This window comes from Pristiophorus japonicus, chromosome 5, assembly GCF_044704955.1.
Source record: "Pristiophorus japonicus isolate sPriJap1 chromosome 5, sPriJap1.hap1, whole genome shotgun sequence".
Taxonomy (NCBI): Eukaryota; Metazoa; Chordata; class Chondrichthyes; family Pristiophoridae; genus Pristiophorus; species Pristiophorus japonicus.
In genome coordinates, this window is record NC_091981.1 from 23,914,335 (window position 1) to 23,932,810 (window position 18,476).

Here is an 18,476-nt window from a genome sequence, read left to right on the forward strand (position 1 = left end):
AATCATTAATGTATATTGCAAAGAGCTGGAGTCCCAGCACTGAGCCCTGCGGCACCCCACTAGTCACTGCCTGCCATTCTGAAAAGGACCCGTTTATCCCGACTCTCTGCTTCCTGTCTGCCAACCAGTTCTCTATCCACGTCAGTACATTACCCCCAATACCATGTGTTTTGATTTTGCACACCAATCTCTTATATGGGACCTTGTCAAAAGCCTTTTGAAAGTCCAAATACACCACATCCACTGGTTCTCCCTTGTTCACTCTACTAGTTACATCCTCAAAAAATTCCAGAAGATTTGTCAAGTATGATTTCCCTTTCATATATCCATGCTGACTTGGACTGATCCTGTCACTGCTTTCCAAATGCACTGCTATTACATTTTTAATAATTGATTTCAACATTGTCCCCACTACTGATGTCAGGCTAACCGGTCTATGATTAGCTGTTTTCCCTCTCCCTCCTTTTTTTTAAAAAGTGGTGTTACATTAGCTATCCTCCAGTCCATAGGAACTGATCCCAAGTCGATAGACTGTTGAAAAATGATCACCAATGCATCCACTGTTTCTAGGGCCACTTCCTTAAGTACTCTGGGATGCAGACTATCATGCCCCAGGGATTTATCGGCCTTCAATCCCATCAATTTCCTGAACACAATTTCCCGCCTAATAAGGATATCCTTCAGTTCCTCCTTCTCGCTAGACCCTCGGTCCCCTAGTACTTCCGCAAGGTTATTTGTGTCTTCCTTCGTGAAGACAGAACCAAAGTATTTGTTCAACTGGTCTGCCATTTCTTTGGTCCCAATTATAAATTCATCTGAATCTGTCTGCAAGGGACCCATGTTTGTCTTCACTAATCTTTTTCTCTTCACATATCTATAGTAGCTTTTGCAGTCAGTTTTTATGTTCCCGGCAAGGTTCCTCTCATACTCTATTTCCCCCCTCCTAATTAAACCCTTTGTCCTCCTCTGCTGAATTCTAAATTTCTCATGCTGCTTCATCAATGATCTTCCTTCCATCATAGGGTCAGAAGTGGGGGTGTTCGCTGATGATTGCACAGTGTTCACTGGCATTCGCAACTCCTCAGATAATGGAGCAGTCCATGCCCGCATACAGCAACACCTGGACAACATTCATGCTTGGGCTGATAAGTGGCAAGTAACATTCGTGCCACACAAGTGTCAGGCAATAACTGTCTCCAGCAAGAGAGAGTCGAACCACCTCCCCTTGACATTCAATGGAATTACCATCGCCGAATCCCCTAACATCAATATCCTGGGGGAGACCATTGATCAGAAACTTAACTGGACCAGCCACATAAATATTGTAGCAACAAGAGTAGGTCAGAAGCTGGATATTCTGTGGCAAGTGACTCACCTCCTGACTCCTCAAAGCCTTTCCATCATCTACAAGGCACAAACCGGGAGTGTGATGGAATACTCTCCACTTGCCTGGATGAATGCAGCTCCCATACTCAAGAAGTTTGGCATCATCCAGGATAAAGCAGCCCACTTGATTGGCACACCATCCACCACCTTCAACATTCACACACTCCACCATCGGCACACCGTGGCTGCGGTGTGTACCATCTACAAGATGCACCTCAGCAACTTGCCATCATCATCATAGGCAGTCCCTCGAAATCGAGCAAGACTTGCTTCCACTCAAAGTGAGTTCTCAGGTGACTGTACAGTCCAATATGGGAATTACAGGCTCTGTCACAGGGGGGGACAGACAGTCATTGAAGGAACGGGTGGGAGGGACTGGTTTGCCGCACGCTCTTTCCGCTGCCTGTGCTTGATTTCTGCATGCTCTCGACGACGAGACTAGAGGTGCTCAGCACCCTCCCGGATGCTCTTCCTCCACTTTGGGCAGTCTTTGGCCAGGGACTCCCAGGTGTCGGTGAGGATGTTGCACTTTATCAAGGAGGCATTGAGGGTGTCCTTGAAACCTTTCCTCTGCCCACCTGGGGCTCGCTTGCCGTGTAGGAGTCCCGAGTAGAGCGCTTGCTTTGGGAGTCTCGTGTCGAGCATGCGGACGATGTGGCCCGCCCAATGGTGCTGGTCGAGTGTGGTCAGCGCTTCGATGCTGGCCTGATCGAGAACATGGATGTTGGTGCATCTATCCTCCCAGTGGATTTGCAGGATCTTGCGGAGACATCATTGGTTGTATTTCTCCAGCGCTTTGAGGTGTCCACTGTATATGGTCCATGTCTCTGAGCAAGATAGGAGGCCCTGTAGACCATAAGCTTTGTGCCAGATTGGAGGTTCCGGTCTTCAAACACTCTCTTCCTCAAGCGACCGAAGGCTGCGCTGGCGCACCGGAGGCGGTGTTGGACCTCGCCAGCGCTTCTTCGGCAGCACCTCACAAACCCACGACCCCTACCACATAGAAGGACAAGGACAGCAGAAGTATGGGAATACCATCACCTCCAGATCACCCATCATCCTGGCTTGGAAATTTATTCTCATTCCTTCATCGTCGTTGGGTTAAAATCCTGGAACTCCCTCCCTAACAGCACTGTGGGAGTACCTTCACCACACGGACTGCAGTGGTTCAAGGCGGTGGCTCACCACCACCTTCTCAGGGGCAATTAGTGATGGGCAATAAATGTTGGCTTTTTCAGCAACTCCCACATCCCATGAATTAATTTTTTTTAAATCTTGCAAATTACCATTGATACCCAAGGGTCACAGCCAACCTTCTCCTGGCAATGCCTGGGGTCAGCGGAGACAGTTAATGGTCTGTTGGGAAATGGTACATCTTCGCACACATTGTCAGGTTGGGAACACAGCAGCAGGTCGCACTGCCCAACTATCCCGTCGTTACCGTAATTTTAAGGGGCGAGGAGGGGGAGTGGGGGAAGGTTGGGGTGGAAAATCCTGCCCTTAATGTTGTAATATACTGAAGACTGAAGTGATGGTTCTTTTGCTGAATAACATTCACCCGAAGCAATAAAGATGCACTGCCAATGATGGTTTATCTTGCCAATGGCAGAAACTGCTGTACTGCAGCAAGATGTCCACTCTACACCTAGGAACTATCTAAACATTGACGCAAAATATTTTGTCTTCGACAATTTAAGCCGTTTAATCGAGAGGGCTTTAATCTCCCTTAGATAAAATGGACACTTAGAAAACATAGCTGTTGATGTCGTGCAAGCAGCTAATAAATATTGCCATAAGGAGTTTAATGGAACAAGGGCGTGGCTACGAGAGCTCAAGGATCTAAATTGTTAACCAAAGTCCTAGCACAAAGACAAGGGAAATCTTTGCCAACGCTCAGCGCAGCAACAGTTGTCAAGCAATCATGGTTTACATCGAGATGGTCCATTAAGTTTCAAGGATCAGGCCATCCCCGCTGTCGGCTAAACATTAAGGTACGTCGTTAGCACAGAAAGGCGAGAACACAAGACTAGTGCAATCTGAAAAGAAAATTGCCATTTCTTATCGTCTTTAAGTTTCACTACTTCTAAAGAATGGGTGTTGTTACACTGTTTCACAGCTGTTTCTTGGGTTGATGGAGCAATCACTTTAATAAAGCCTCATGTAAATAGGAGCAGTTTCAGGATGGGAGCAGTGACACAAAGCACAAGACACCAGCAAAATGCCCGCGCGACAGAGCATTCGAAGCCCGCACACCAGGTCCCTCCCTCCTGCACTGACAGCAAGCGTTTGCAACCTTTTGCTAAAGAACATGGAAGTTAGATACTCCAGTGAGTGAATGACAGGAGTATTTGGACTACAGTGCCAGCTGTGGCTCAGTGGGTAGCACTCTCACCTCAAGAGTCAGAAGGTTCTGGGATCAAGTCCCACTCCAGGGACTCGAGAACAAAAACATTTAGGTGGACACTCCAGTGCAGTGCTGAGGGAGCACTGCACTGTCAGAGGTGCCGTCTTTCGGATGAGACGTTATAAATAGAGTCTGCTCTCTCAAGTGGACGTAAAAGATCCCATGGTACTATTTCGAAGAAGAGCGGGGGAGTTAACCTCGGTGCCCTGGCCAATATTTATCCCTCATTTAACATAACAAACACAGATTATCTGGTCATTATCACATTGCTGTTTGTGGGAGCTTGCTGTGCACAAGTTGGCCGCCGCGTTGCCCACATTACAACAGCGACTACACTCCAAAAGTACTTCATTGGCTGTAAAGCGCTTTGAGAAAGGCGCGATATATATCCAAGTCTTTCTTTTTCTTTTATATATCTGGGTAATATTGGCAACTTACAAAAAAAAGGCCAACACAAGCATCTTGAACCCTTGAGTGTGGCAATACTTCCAGTAGTCATTTAACCTGTGCAATTCAATGCAGGCCAAAAGCATGCAAATGAATTCACTTACAAAACAGAAACATACTCTTTGACCTGCATTTATGATTCTGGCATCACCCTTGTTAACTATAAAATGGTAAGAAATAATCTAAAATTCAAACCACTTTTTGGCAAGGAGAGATGGACCTGCTCATCAGAGATGATGTAATCTGGCGAGGTGCCATTCTTGAATCAAGAATTCATGGCCAGCACCAAGTGACATTTACTGAGATGCAAATGCCTCCCAAAATGACATCCTTTTCCGACGAAGGATACAGTGAACTGCCAAAAGTATCTGAATGATGGAAATGTAGTGCAGGACAGATTACTGGCTAAGAGCTAAATTAAAAAGTAGGACCTCAAAAGTAGTAATCTCAGGATTGCTACCAGTGCCACGTGCTAGTCAGAGTAGGAATCGCAGGATAACTCAGATGAATACGTGGCTTGAGGAATGGTGCAAGAGGGAGGGATTCAAATTCCTGGGACATTGGAACCGGTTCTGGGGGAGGTGGGACCAGTACAAACCGGACGGTCTGCACCTGGGTAGGACTGGAACCAATGTCCGAGGGGGTGTGTTTGCTAGTGCTATTGGGGAGGAGTTAAACTAATATGGCAGGGGGGTGGGAACCTATGCAGGGAGTCAGAGGGAAATAAAATGGAGGCAGAAGCAAAAGATAGAAAGGAGAATAGTAAAAGTGGAGGGCAGAGAAACCCAAGGCAAAAAACAAAAACAAAAAGGGCCACATTACAGCAAAATTCTAAAGGAGCGAAGTGTGTTAAAAAGACAAGCCTGAAGGCTCTGTGCCTCAATGTGAGGAGTATTCGGAATAAGGTGGATGAATTAACTGCGTAGATAGCAGTTAACGGATATGATGTAATTGGCATCACGGAGACATGGCTCCAGGGTGACCAAGGCTGGGAACTCAACTCCAGGGGCATTCAACATTCAGGAAGGATAGACAGAAAGGAAAAGGAGCTGGGGTGGCGCTGCTGGTTAAAGAGGAAATTAATGCAATAATAAGGAGGGACATTAGCCTGGATGATGTGGAATCGGTATGGGTGGAGCTGCGGAATATCAAAGGGCAGAAAACGCTAGTGGGAGTTGTGTAGACCAGCAAACAGTAGTAGAGAGGTTGGGGACAGCATCAAACTAGAAATAAGGGATGTGTGCAATAAAGATACAGCAGTTATCATGTGCGACTAATCTATATATTGATTGGGCTAACCAAACTGGTAGCAATGTGGTGGAGGAGGATTTCCTGGCGTGTATTAGGGATGGTTTTCTAGACCAATATGTCGAGGAACCAACTAGAGAGCTGGCCTCCTAGACTGGGTGATGTGAAATGAGAAGGGACTAATGAGCAATCTTGTTGTGCGAGGCCCCTTGGGGTAGAGTGACCATAATATTAAAGATGGAGAGTGACACAGTTAATTCGGAAACTAGGGTCCTGAACTTAAGGAAAGGTAACTTCGACGGTGTGAGGCGTGAATTGGCTAAAATAGACAGGCAAAGGATACTTTAAGGGTTGACGGTGGATAAGCAATGGCAAACATTTAAAGATCACATGATGAACTTCAACAATTGTACATTCTTGTCTGGAGTAAAATAAAACGGGGAAGGTGGCTCAACTGTGGCTAACAAGGGAAATTAAGGATAGTGTTAAAACCAAGGAAGAGGCATATAAATGGGCTAGAAAAAGCCACAAACCTGAGGACTGGGAGAAATTTAGAATTCAACAGAGGAGGACTAAGGCTTTAATTAAGAGGGGGAAAATAGAGTACGAGAGGAAGCTTGCAGGGAACATAAAAATTGACTGCATAAGCTTCTATAAATATGTGAAGAGAAAAAGATTAGTGAAGACAAACGTAGGTCCCTTGCAGCCGGATTCAGGTGAATTATAATGGGGAACAAAGAAATGGCAGACCAATTGAACAAATACTTTGGTTCTGTCTTCACGAAGGAAGACACAAATAACCTTCTGAATGTACTCGGGGACAGTGGGTCTAGTGAGGAGGAGGAACTGAAGGATATTCTTATAAAGCGGGAAATTGTGTTAGGGAAATTGATGGGATTGAAGGCCGATAAATCCCCGGGGCCTGATAGTCTGCATCCCAGAGTACTTAAGGAAGTGGCCCTAGAAATAGTGGATGCATTGGTGATCATTTTCCAACAGTCTATCGACTCTGGATCAGTCCCTATGGACTGGAGGGTAGCTAATGTAACACCACTTTTTAAAAAAGGAGGGAGAGAGAAAATGGGTAATTAGCCTGACAGTAGTGGGGAAAATGTTGGAATCGATCATTAAGGATGAAATAGCAGCGCATTTGGAAAGCAGTGACAGGATCGGTCCAAGTCAGCATGGATTTATGAAAGGGAAATCATGCTTGACGAATCTTCTGGAATTTTTTGAGGATGTAACTAGCAGAGTGGACAAGGGAGAACCAGTGGATGTGGTGTATTTAGACTTTCAAAAGCTTTTGACAAGGTCCCGCACAAGAGATTGGTGTGCAAAATCAAAGCACATGGTATTGGGGGTAATGTACTAAGATAGAGAACTGGTTGGCAGACAGGAAACAGAGAGTCGGGATAAACGGGTCCTTTTCAGAATGGCAGGCTGTGACTAGTGGAGTGCCGCAGGGCTCAGTGCTGGGACCCCAGCTCTTTAAATATACATGAACGATTTAGATGAAGGAATTAAGTGTAATATCTCCAAGTTTGCAGATGACACTAAACTGAGTGGCGGTATGAGCTGAGAGGAGCAAGCTAAGAGGCTGCAGGGTGAATTGGACAGGTTAGGTGAGTGGGCAAATGCATGGCAGATGCAGTATAATGTGGATAAATGTGAGGTTATCCATTTTGGGGGCAAAAACACGAAGGCAGAATATTATCTGAATGGCAGATTAGGAAAAGGGGAGGTGCAACGAGACCTGGGTGTCATGGTACATCAGTCATTGAAAGCTGGCATGCAGGTACAGCAGGCGGTGAAGGCGGCAAATGGTATGTTGGCCTTCATAGCTAGGGGATTTGAGTATAGGAGCAGGGAGGTCTTACTGCAGTTGTACAGGGCCTTGGTGAGGCCTCACCTGGAATATTGTGTTTAGTTTTGGTCTCCTAATCTGAGGAAGGATGTTCTTGCTATTGAGGGAGTGCAGCGACGGTTCACCAGATTGATTCCAGTGATGGCTGGACTGACAAATGAGGAGAGACTGGATCAACTGGGCCTTTATTCACTGGAGTTTAGAAGGACGCGAGGGGATCTCATAAGATTCTGACAGGACTGGACAGGTTAGATGTGGGAAGAATGTTCCCGATGTTGGGGAAGTCCAGAACCAGGGGACTTAGTCTTAGGATAAGGGATAGGCCATTTAGGACTGAGATGAGGAGAAACTTCTTCACTCAGAGAGTTGTTAACCTGTGGAATTCCCTGCCGCAGATAGTTGTTGATGCCAGTTCACTGGATATATTCAAGAGGGAGTTAGATATGGCCCTTACAGCTAAAGAGATCAAGGGGTATGGAGAGAAAGCGGGAAAGAGGTACTGAGGGAATGATCAGCCATGATCTTATGGAATGGCAGTGCAGGCTCGAAGGGACGAAGGGCCTACTCCTGCACCTATTTTCTATTTTTCTATAATTTGGTCTAAAGCACGTTGGGCGAGATTTTAAACTTGTGGTGGGTAGGGGGCGGGGGAGGGGTGGGGGCTGGATTGCGATAGGAAACCTGGGGGAACTTCCCTCAGGACCTGCTGGATTTAACGGCCCAGAGTTCAATTTAAGATGGTGCTTCAAAAAGAGGCACACAGCCTCATTATAATATTTAAAGTGCCAACCTGCCTCCTGGGAGCGAGTTGGCTACCCAGCCCCATCAAAACCGGAAAAGAACGGGTTGGGGTCAGGATTCACTTTACCTCCCACCCAATCCAAACCTGCCCCCCATTGTTGGGGGTAAAATTTCCCCCTACATCGAAGAACTCCAAAAAATTACTCCCGTCAGAATACTATGTAATACAGCAGGAAGGGACCATTTCCAAGGGAATTGTCAGATGTCAACGTTCAGTCAGGCATTAAAGTCAATAAATAACCAAATGACTATATTCTAAAGGTCATTAGTCTGATATTCACACATAACTTACTTATGTCAGAGGCCTACCTAACCAAACCAATTACAGGTTGAACCTCCCTTATCCAGAACTCTCTTATCCAGAACCACCCCTCGTCCAGAACCATTCCCGGCCACCGGGTGGCACATGCGCAGAACTTCGACACGAACAAATTGAAGTCCTTCCTCGCTGCCGACTCCCGCAATTGGTGGCCTGACTCTGCGGTCCACCCCCATGATCTCTCTGCCGCACTCTGAGCCCCAAGCCAGCCAGCCCCGATATCCCCTTGCTCAGTACCTGTACCATCCAATTTATGTGACCAACCCTTGTCCGGAAAATCCCTTATCCAGAACCGGCCAGGTCTCGAGAGTTCCAGATAAGGGAGGTGCAACCTGTAGTCATATCGGTGGAGAATGCAACAGGCGGCCTGGAAACCCTAATCATTACCAGCCAATAACTAAAACAGCAACTGAAAAGCACTAGATTCCTCAGTCGTTCAAACAAAACTATTAGCAGTATTTTCAAAACACATTCAAGCCACTTTATGGCAAGGCTAACGGCATACAGACGAATTATAGTACTTAGAAATACATCATAGGTGGAGTCCAAGAGTGGGAATGCTTCTGCTATTAATAAAAGACTTGCATTTATATAGCGCCTTTAACCACTGGACGTCTCAAAGCACTTTACAGCCAATGAAGTATGTTTGGAGTGTAGTCACTGTTGTAATGTGGGAAACACAGCAGCCAACTTGCGCACAGCAAGCTCCCACAAACAGCAATGTGATAATGACCAGATAATCTGTTTTTTTGTTATGTTGATTAAGGGATAAATATTGGCCAGGACACCGGGGATAACTCCCCAGCTGTTCTTTGAAATAGTGTCGTGGGATCTTTTACATCCACCCGAGAGGACAGACAGGGCCTCGGTTTAACGTCTCATCTGAAAGACGGCAACTCCGACAGTGCAGCGCTCCCTCAGCACTGCACTGGAGTGTCAGCCTAGATTTATGTGCTCAAGTTCCTGGAGTGGGACTTGAACCCACAACCCACTGACTCAGAGGCGAGAGTGCTACCCACTGAACCACAGCCGACACTCTAATGTGCAGGACAAGGGGACGACCGTTGTGCATTCCCCGAGATGCAAGCAAAGTAAATTTACAACCCGTATCCAAAAATTACTGACGAGCGTGAAGCTGATTTATTGGCAAATCATAAAATGTGGAATTTATGAGCTAAATTCTCCACCTTTAAAAGATGAAAGATCCACCGGCTCAGACAACGGAGTGGCCTGGGCCTCATTTAAATGGCACCGGTGAGGTGCCCACCCCAAACGGCAGGCCGACACGGCTTACCGGATCCGGCTGTCAGCAACATACGGCCCGGGGGGAGGGGGCAAAGAGGTGTCCCGAACGCAGTGGGGGGGGGGGGGGGGGCGGGGGCCTTCTGGCTTCGTAATAATAATTTATAACTTACCTTTTCAGGGCCTGAGGACCACGGGTCGGAGAGAGCACAGTGCTCGTTGCAGCGCACAATCCAACCAGTTGTCTCTCAACATGGGAATCGGGGTCCTACCCACGTCTGTAAAAGGTGGCAGCTGTGTCTCAGTGCGCAGCACTTTCTCGCCTCCGAGCCAGAAGGTTGTGGGTTCAAGTCCCGCTTCAGGGACTAGAGCACATAATCTAGGCAGATGCTTCAGTGCAGCACTGAGGGAGCGCTGCACTGTCGGAGGTGTTGACTTTTGGGTGAGACGTTAAAACCGAGTCCCTGCCTTACCTCTCCAATGGAAATAAACTAGCCCTTGGCCCTATTCGAAGTCGAGCAGAGAAGTTCTCCCAAGTATCCTGGCCACTATTTATCCCTCAACCATCACCACTAAAAAAAAAAACAGGTGATCTGGTCCTTTGCTCACTGCTGCTTGTGGGAGCTTGCTGTGCACAGATTGGCTGCTATGTTCCCCACATTACAACAGTGACTACATGTTTAAAAAGTACTTCATTGGCTGGAAAACGCTGTGGGTCGTGAAAAGCTCTACATAAAATCAAAGCCTTCCTTTCTTTCTTTACTGCCTGAAACAAGCAGCTCGGGCTGCCCAGCGCTTAACTCAGCAAGGCTTCATCGACAGCACCTCTACCACCGAGAAGGAGGAGGGCAGGCGCATGGGAGCAGCGCCACCTCCAAGTTACACACCATCCTAACTTGGAAATATCTCGCCGTTCCTTCATCGTCGCTGGGTCAAAATCCTGGAACTCCCTCCCCAACAGCACTGTGGGAGTACCTTCATCATCATCATCATAGGCAGTCCCTCGGAATCGAGGAAGACTTGCTTCCACTCTTAACATGTGTTCTTAGGTGGCTGAACAGTCCAATACAAGAACCACAGTCTCCGTCACAGGTGGGGCAGACAGTCGTTGAAGGAAAGGGGAGGGTGGGACTGGTTTGCCGCACGCTCCTTCCGCTGCCTGCGCTTGATTTCTGCATGCTCTCGGCGACGAGACTCGAGGTGCTCAGCGCCCTCCCAGATGCACTTCCTCCACTTAGGGTGGTCTTTGGCCAGGAACTCCCAGGTGTCAGAGGGGATGTTGCACTTTATCAGGGAGGCTTTGAGGGTGTCCATGCAACATTTCCTCTGCCCACCTTGGGCTCATTTGCTGTGAAGGAATTCCGAGTAGAGTGCTTGCTTTGGGAGTCTCGTGTTTGGCGTGCGAACTATGTGGCCTGCCCAGCGGAGCTGCTCGAGTGTGGTCAGTGCTTCGATGCTGGGGATGTTGGCCTAGTCGAGGATGCTAACGTTGGTGCATCTGTCCTCCCAGGGATCTTGCAGAGACATCGCTGGTGGTATTTCTCCAGCGACTTGAGGAGTCTACTGTACATGGTCCATGTTTCTGAGCCATACAGGAGGGCGGGTTCATCACACGGACTGCAGCAGTTCAAGAAAACGGCTCACCACCATCTACTCGAGGTCAATTAGGGATGGGCAATAAATGCTGGCCTTGCCAGCGGTGCACACATCCCGTGAACCTATTTTTTTTTTAAATCGTGTAAATGTAGCTGTGGGCAGAGCGTCACATTGACGGGGTGGTATGTTGACCGACCCCATTTTGCGGTTGTTCCTGCTCCATTACCGCCAACTTCAGCAAGTTAAAATCGACCCTGTTGTGAGGCAAGTACCAGAGAACAAAACAAACTCTGAGCAGGCCTGAGGAAATGAATTACTCCTGTTCCTTTGGCCCTAACTCCCAAAACCCACAGTAGTCCTGTTGGCACAGCCACAGCAAAAAACGAGAATGTGTCAATATTTTCCTCCTGTGAGCACTGGGCAATCAAAATATATAATAGCTTCATAAAATATATCGGTGAATATAAATTTCAGAAGTCAATAAAAAGAAAAAAAGGTGTACAGAATAATTGCTCAGAGGGAGTTTCAAGGCTGTAACACTTAAGAGGTTGCAATGATCTCATAAACCAAGATAGCAGAACTTCAACAACAACACAAAATAAAATACTGCGGATGCTGGAATCTGAAGTAAAAGCAGAAAATGCTGGAAATTTCAGGTCAGGCAGCATCTGTGGAGAGAAACAGAGTTAACGTTTCAGGTCGATGACCCTTCGTCAGAACCTGCCTGACCGGCTGAGATTTCCAGCGTTTTCTGTTTTTATAGCAGAACTTCAAGACTGGTTACAGCCTATAGTTTCTCCTCTGTAACCCTGTGCTGACATACTGAGTGATCACAGTCTATGTTTTAATATAACTTTGTTGAGGGCCAAGGAGTATCAGGGGAAGTCTTAAGATTTTGAGAGCGTGGTTATCAGTCAGAACACATTATCCAAGCAGAACAACACTGTCATTTAAACCAGAAAGAGAACTCATGCGCCAAAGAGAGAAAAGAAAGACTTACATTTATATAGCGCCTTTGATGACCACCGGATGTCTCAAAGCCCTTTACAGCCAATTAAGTACTTTTGAAGTGCAGTCACTGCTGTAATGTAGGAAATGCGGCAGCCAATTTGCACACAGCAAGCTCCCACACACAGCAATGTGATAATGACCAGATAATCTGTTTTTGTTATGTTGATTGAGGGATAAATATTGGTCAGGACACTGGAAATAACTCCCCTGCTCTTCTTCGAAATAGTGCCGTGGGATCTTTTACATCCACCTGAGAAAGCAGGCAGGGCCTCGGTTTAACGTCTCACCCGAAAGATGGCACCTCCGACAGTGCAGCACTCCCTCAGCATTGTACTGGGAGTGTCAGCCAAGATTCATGTGCTCAAGTCTCTGGAGTGGGACTTGAACCCACAACCTTCTGACTCGGAGACAAGTGCGCTGCCCACTGAGCCACAGCGGACAGTCCTATTACATTAAATGACCCCTATTACATTACCACACCTGTACTTTAAAGATTGATGCAATATATACACAATATCTTGCAGTATAATACTAGGGCCACGAACGTTGGTACTGCCTGCGGGAGTTCCTGCGGAATTTCGCGGGAGTCGGTCTCGGCGCTGTGCCCGGGTGTAAAGTACTTTGTGCCCCTAACAGGGGGTGCAAACGCTCCGAAGTTCTCTCCCTATATTCCTCCACTATTACAAAACAAAGCAATGATCAAATCCTTTTGACGATGTCAATACACTTTGCTATTTATTCAAACCCGCAATTATATATATTTATAATTTAAGTTATGAAACCAGATTTGTATAAAAACACTCGTCAGCAAAAGTCTCTTTATGGAAACAACCATAGACCAGAAAAAAATCACCAGTTCCTCCACTATCAAATGATCAGGGAATGAATCTGTTGTTCAGCACCATACTATACGTAAGATCCTGCAAATCCCCTGGGAGGATAGACGCACCGACATTAGCAGCCTTGACCAGGCCAACATCCCCAGCATTGAAGCACTGACCACACTTGATCAGCCCCGCTGGGCAGGCCGCATTGTTTGCATGTCAGACACGAGAGTCCCAAAGCATGCGCTCTACTCGAAGCTCCTTCACGTCAAACGAGCCAAAAGTGGGCAGCTGAAAGGTTACAAGGGCACCCTCAAAGCCTCCCTGATAAAGTGCGACATCGTCACCAACACCTGGGAGTCCCTGGCCAAAGACTGCCCTAAGTGGAGAAAGTGCATCCGGGAGAGCGCGGAGCTCCTCGAGTCTCGTCGCTGAGAGCATACAGAAATCAAGCGCAGGCAGCGGAAAGAGCGTGCGGCAAACCAGTCCCACCCATCCCTTCCCTAAATGACTATCTGTCCCACCTGTGACAGAGACTGTGGTTCTCGTATTGGACTGTACAGCCATCCAAGAACTCATGTTAAGAGTGGAAGCAAGTCTTCCTCCATTCCGAGGGACTGTCTATGATGAATGCTTGTCCCCTTTAAATTGTCTTCTTTGCCCCAGTCTTGAACTGAGAGGAGCAGTCAGATGACCTGCTTTCAATTTCAGTCGGTCCCATTTAATATCCACCAACAAGGAGGGCTACAACAGCCTTTCATCAGTTCCCTCCCTCCCGTGAGCTCACCTTTCTGGGCCACTGCCCAATACTTGCTCCTGTATGGTATGGCCAAGATTATCAACTGGAAGCTTAAGGAACTTAAGTTACATGAACAGGCCCAATATGGTACTACCTGGAATAGTCGCAGTAGACTTCAAATGTCTGTGTATCGAATAGCAGGCCACACCAAGGAAAGAGGCAGTGTTCTGGCAACGACTTGGCCTTGCTGCAGCCTGGAAGGTTCTCATCAAGAGCGAAGTTGACCACTGTTTTATGGGGGCTTATGAAACAGCCATACTCTGGGATTCCTGCAGCCAGAATTCTTGATCATTAAGAAAACATAAATAATTAGTTGTTCAGTGTGATCTCTTCAGTTCTCCACAGCACATGAGCTCACATCAATGGAAAAACAGTACTGTATTATCTCGATTACAATTGTGTACAAGATTAGGTTCTCTGGTGCTGTAGGGCACCAATGTGCCAAAGTGAACTGCTATCCTTAATCTATTCCTTGCAGTGAATCTTAAAACACTCAACAACAACAACTTGCATTTATATAGTGCCTTTAATGTAGTTAAAACACCCCGAGGTGCTTCACAGGAGCATTATCAGATAACATTTGATACACAAGCCACAGAGAGATATTAGGACAGGTTTGGTCAAAGAGGTAGGTTTCAAGAAGCCAATTAAACGAGGACAGAGAGAGAGAGACAGAGAAGGAATTCCAGAGCTTAGGGCCAAGGAAGCTGAAGGCACAGCCACCAATGGTGGAGCGATGGAAATTAGGGATGTGCAAGAGGCCAGAATTAGAGGAGCGCAGATATCTTGGAGCATTATAGGGCTGGAGGAGATACAGAGATAGGGATTTGAACACAAGGTGGATGATTTTTTTTTAAATCGAGGCGTTGCCAGACCAGGAGCCAATGTAGGTTGGCGAGCACAGGGGAGATGGGTGAACTGGACTTGGTGCGAGTTAGGATACGGGCAGTGGAGTTTTGGATGAGCTGAAGTTTGCGGAGGGTGGAAATTGGGAGGCCGGGCAGGAGTATTTTGGAAGAGTCAAGTCTGGAGGTAACAAAGACATGGATGTGGGGTGAGGCAGCAGATGGAGTGAGGCAGAGCCGGAGTCGGGCGATATGACGGAGGTGGAAAGTAGGGGGTTGGAAGCTTAGCTCAGTGTCAAGTAGGACGGCAAGGTTGTGAACGCTGTGTTTCAGCCTCAGACAGTGACCAGGGAGAGGGTGGAGTCAGTGGCTCGGGAACTCCCCCTCCCCCCTCCCCCCTCCCAGGATAGGTACCAAGAGACCAACCACTTCCCTCATGGAAAATGAGTGAAAATAAAATAAACTAGCATTTATAAAAAAAAATGTAAATCTGTTGATGAGCAACTTCCAGACTGCTCTCAACAATTGTTTACAGAGAGGTGTTGGCAGAGGTCTCGGATACACGTCAACTGCACAGCCAACAACACACTACATTTTAAATTCAACGTGGAGACAACATAAAAGAAGCGGAGATGCGGCGGCCTGGGAACAGCGTGGAGGCATGCCACATCAGGGAGCAGTGCGAGCTGGTGCAGGAGGGAGACAGCAGTGAAGAGTGACGTCAACAAGATCCAGGTCGGTGATTGGAGCGTGGACAGATACAGCAGGAGCGGTGAGAGACTGTGGAGGGACGTGATCGGGGCCCAGGAGAGGCGCAAGTTCGGGGCCAGGGGCAGCACGGACCAGCCCACACTGCGATATGTGTGCGCACTAGGTCGTGCAGCAGAGCAGGTCTCCAGTCGTCCTGGGTAATCCTTGCCTCTGGACCAAGACCTAGCTCTGACAAGCCCGTGTGGTGGCTGGTGAGCAACGGCCATCACACATTAAAAAAAATCCACGCACAGGCATCTTCCACCCTTGAGGATGTTGTTCGTGACCTGGAATATTAGATCCTTCGTTAAAATTAATCATAAAGGGTTGGAGTTTCAGCTGGGGCGGAATCGGGAAAATGCACACGGATTGTGCTGGTTTTTTTGAGGTGAAGTTACGCCCAAGTTTCCACATGTGCCGAACGCAAAATCCCCCATGAATCAGCGCGATCGTGCAGTGTTATCGATTATTGACTGGACCACAGTCGATGGGGCCTCAAGGTGACGGAACTTGAACCGAAAAATGTGCTCAAGTGATGGCGGCAGCTGGAGAAACAGGCCAATTAGTGGTTTCAATGGGCTGCTGCTCACACGTCTTGTGTACCAAGGGCAGATCCACTGACTGAATGTAAAACTCATTTAAGCTGAGTTTAAAGTAATTGAAAATAATTGTAGCAGCACTGTGAGAAACAGACCCGAGCGAGGTGTCAATTGACTGCTGACTCTTATTGGCGACAATTTGCCAATTTAAAGTCAAGCATGTGCCCCCTTTTTAAAGGGGCAGAGCCTGCAAGACTGTAACTTTAAAAAGTTCAAAGGAAACTTTCAATTGACTGCTGGTCACTAACGATGGATTAATGCGACAAGAGTTTGCATTTGTATAGCGCCTTTAACGTCGTAAAACGTCAAGGCATTTCACAGGAGCGATATCAGACAAAATTTGACACTGAGCCACACAAGGAGACATTAGGGCAGATGAGCAAAAGCTGGCAGCTTGATCTAAGAGATAGGTTTTAAGGAGCGTCTTAAAGGAGGAGAGAGAGGTGGAGAGGCAGAGAGGTTTAGGCAGGGAGTTCCAGAGCTTGGGGCCCAGGCGGCTGAAGGTAGCGCAGCCACAGGTGGAGCGATGAAAATCGGGAATGTGCAAGAGGAGCGCAGAGATCTCGGATACCTGTGCGCCTGAGAATCTGGGCGCAATGTGATGAACGTTCCACAGGGTGTGGTCAGTTTCGAGTGCGGGGTCCGCTCCGGGAGAATGGACCTTTAAACGAGTGTAAAAGATCAGGGAAACTCGAGCCTAAAGTAGGTGAGATTCCACGATCTTTTACGCTAATTAATTTCATTCCGTCCAGATTCCGTTGTTATCCGGACTGAAATCATGCGATAACCCCACATCATAATCTACACTTTTGGACAGTACAGATTACAAGTGCAGAGTTTCCAATTAATACAAGATGACAAAGTTCCTTTTGCAGATAAAAATATTTATAATATACATCTTTACATGAGTGAAATTTGGCTGGGGTGGACTAGATTTAGTATTAATAAAAGTTTATCGATAAAACTATTAACTCAGCAGCAACTGGAGTCAGTCTTTATTTTTGAACTTTTTCTCCCCCTCAACTCTGACTTTCAGTTTTGTAAAGTAAACTGTAGTTTATTTTAGCGGAGTAAATAGAAATATAAGCCCTTGCAAATTTGCAGAAGGAAAATAAACTGTCAATTAAAAAGAGATTCACCAATTTTTATCCTTGCTGTCCCAAAATGCATTGAATCCTTACTAGCGTACGGTTCTAAGGGCACTTTTCAGGGTATCACCCAATTGGATTTTATTCATTTTTAAGCCTCAATTGAGAGCGTTGCCAGCTTTTCAAGTGCAAGAGCATATAACCTAGCTCAACCCGGCCTTCCTCCTGCATCCACACACTTCTAGCACAGGGCAGTGAACAGGTGTAGGTCCAAATTGTACCTGCCTAACACGTGGGGAGGGGGCCCTGAAAATCAATCATTGGAGGGTCTTCACTGATGCCCAGTTTGGACCAGCGCATTCAAAGCAGACTATAAATCAAATCTGGGACCGTATCCATCTGTATGTCATCATCATAGGCAGTCCCTCGAAACGAGGATGACTTGCTTCCATGCCAAAAAAGGATGAGTTCACAGGTGCTTCAATGAAGGAACGAATATTCCAGGTCCAGAACTACAGCTTGAGGAGTGGAAGATGCCTGGCGTGGATTTTTTTTTTTTTTTTAAACATGTGGTGGCCGTTGCACACCAGCCACCACACGGGCTTGACAGAGCTAGGTCTTGGTCCAGTGGCAAGGATTGACCAAGACGACTGGAGACCAGCTCTGCTGCACGGACCTAGTGCGCACACATATTGCAGTGTAGACTGGCCCGTGCTGCCCCTGGGCCCGCGCCTCTTCTGGGCACTGAACTCGCGCCTCTCCTGGGCCCCGATCGCGTCACTAGATTGACACACTGGGGCAGTGGTTAAGTGCCCTGTATTAGGCATTAGGCCCAAAACATAGCTGGCACTGAGTCTGCACACAAGGCACAGTGAGGGCCCAGAAATGATTTCAACAAAGCCACAAGGGCCACATTATAGCTGGAATACCGGAGCAACGGCTGGTGCCCATTACAAATGGGTGCTGCAAAATGTTTTTTTTTTATTAGTCCTTCCATTGTGGCCACCCAGCTTATCCTGCTGCCGAAACTCAAAACAGGATGCTTTGCTCTGTCACCATCCTCCTCCCCGCCCCCAAAGGTCTTTTAGCCCCGAGGTGCCAGCAGCCACTTGCTTTTGCTGAGATAGCAAACCAGGCCCTACAAACTTGGAACATCTCCACGTAACACGCTGGGAGCAATATTTTAATTGGGCTGACCTTGCATTATTGCACAGGCACACACAGCACCTAACAGGCATGATGAGTCATCTGGG

The 18,476-nt window shown here is 47.2% G+C and overlaps 1 protein-coding gene across 2 annotated transcripts in view; it reads right to left on the minus strand.

The window, feature by feature from the left end:
* The window catches only part of tert (telomerase reverse transcriptase), a 100,211-nt gene that overhangs the window by 46,936 nt on the left and 34,799 nt on the right, over positions 1-18,476 (minus strand). For both annotated transcript variants that reach the window (XM_070880407.1, XM_070880408.1), the window contains exon 11: positions 14,036-14,224. In XM_070880407.1, the coding sequence (XP_070736508.1) occupies positions 14,036-14,224 (189 nt within the window). The remainder of the gene's footprint in view (positions 1-14,035; positions 14,225-18,476) is intronic.